At 57.4% G+C, this 1,391-nt stretch overlaps 1 protein-coding gene across 1 annotated transcript in view; it reads left to right on the top strand.

Moving 5' to 3' along the window:
* The window catches only part of TBC1D22A (TBC1 domain family member 22A), a 390,269-nt gene that overhangs the window by 388,641 nt on the left and 237 nt on the right, over positions 1 to 1,391 (top strand). Inside the window, exons 12-14 of the mRNA XM_042783023.1 lie at positions 288 to 412; positions 1,050 to 1,180; positions 1,300 to 1,376. Of these exons, the coding sequence (XP_042638957.1) occupies positions 288 to 412; positions 1,050 to 1,180; positions 1,300 to 1,376 (333 nt within the window). The remainder of the gene's footprint in view (positions 1 to 287; positions 413 to 1,049; positions 1,181 to 1,299; positions 1,377 to 1,391) is intronic.

Raw genomic sequence — 1,391 nt, 5'->3', positions numbered from 1 at the left:
CTCTTCCTTTCCTCAGTACTCTCCCTCCCATCTTAGGGTTCTGTTTTTCACTGTAATGTCTCACAGAACTCACAAACTGCCAAGGAAATGGTCACACAGTTGTGGAGGTTGGCAAGTCCTAAATCCTTGGGTCAGGTGTCAGTCTCGAGGAGTCTCCTCACTCACGTGGTTGTAGGGGCTGAACCCTAATCAGCAGGTCAGATGACAGGCTGCTGACGCCCCAGCACCCTCACAGCCCCTCGTGGCCCCACAGGCTAACGTTGTCTTCATCACTTATTCTCTTACAGTCGGAACCCGAGGGCTTTTCTCATTTCCACATGTACGTCTGTGCAGCCTTTCTCCTGAGGTGGAGGAGGGAAATTCTGGGTGAAAGAGACTTCCAGGTAAGTAAATGCCTCTGCAGAGGCGCCGGGTCGGTTCCTACGGGAGGGCGGGTCACCTGTGAGCACCCCCCAGTGCCGGCTGCGTTTCTGCACCATCTCCCGCCATGCGGCACAGATCACATCCAGAAACAATGGGCCGTGGCCACATGCACGCAGACCCAGAGACAGTGCCACAAGCCAGGGTGTGTTCATGGCCCTGTGGAGGGGCTTGGTATGGTCTCAGCTTTTAGAAGCTTTCTTATGTCAGCTGGGCTGTAACGTGTTAGTGTAGGCATTGGGCACTGGTTGGAGCAGGTTCTGTCAGTGTGACACCGTGTGACATAGGGCCCATCACTCAACCTCCCTAAGCCACGTGCTGGGGCAGTCACACCTGTGTGTGCCTTACAGACTCTGCATGACCTGCAGGTCCCAGTGGAGCGAGGCCCGTCCACCCCTGCGTCGCTCTGCATGGTGGTCTGACTGCTGGAGGAATGTTGGCCTCCAGACCAAGATGCCCACCATCCCCTGAGGTGCTGGGCCACGTCCTGCTGCCTAAGCCCCTGCTACCTCCCCACATGGTAGGCAGTGTGTGGTCAGTGAGGGGGCACTGTCACCCCTGTGATTCACGTAATGTCAGGTTAGAACAACAGCCCTCATAGCCCACAGTGCTCATGGGCATTCCCACAGTACTTGGGACACGCCCACAGTGCTCACAGACACACCCACAATGCTCATGGACATGCCCACAACACTTGGGGACACACCCACAATGCTCGGGGACACGCCCACAGTGCTCATGGACATGCTACAGCACTCAGGTACATGCCCACAGCACTTGGGGACATGCTTACAGTGCTCACTGACACACCCACAGTGCTCGGGGACACACCCACAGTACCTGGGGACATGCCCACAGCACTTGGTGGTATGCCTGCAGCGCTCAGGGACACGCCCACTGTGCTCACAGACACGCCCACAGCGCTCGGGGACACGCCCACAGTGCTCAGAGCATTGGTACTGGATGCCAGC

The sequence above is a fragment of the Orycteropus afer genome, unplaced genomic scaffold (genome assembly GCF_000298275.1).
Source record: "Orycteropus afer afer isolate SDZICR_OR568_19922 unplaced genomic scaffold, OryAfe1.0 scaffold00587, whole genome shotgun sequence".
NCBI classification, from domain to species: Eukaryota; Metazoa; Chordata; class Mammalia; order Tubulidentata; family Orycteropodidae; genus Orycteropus; species Orycteropus afer.
Note: the sequence above shows the minus strand (reverse complement) of the source record. Positions and strands in the feature narration are given on the sequence as shown.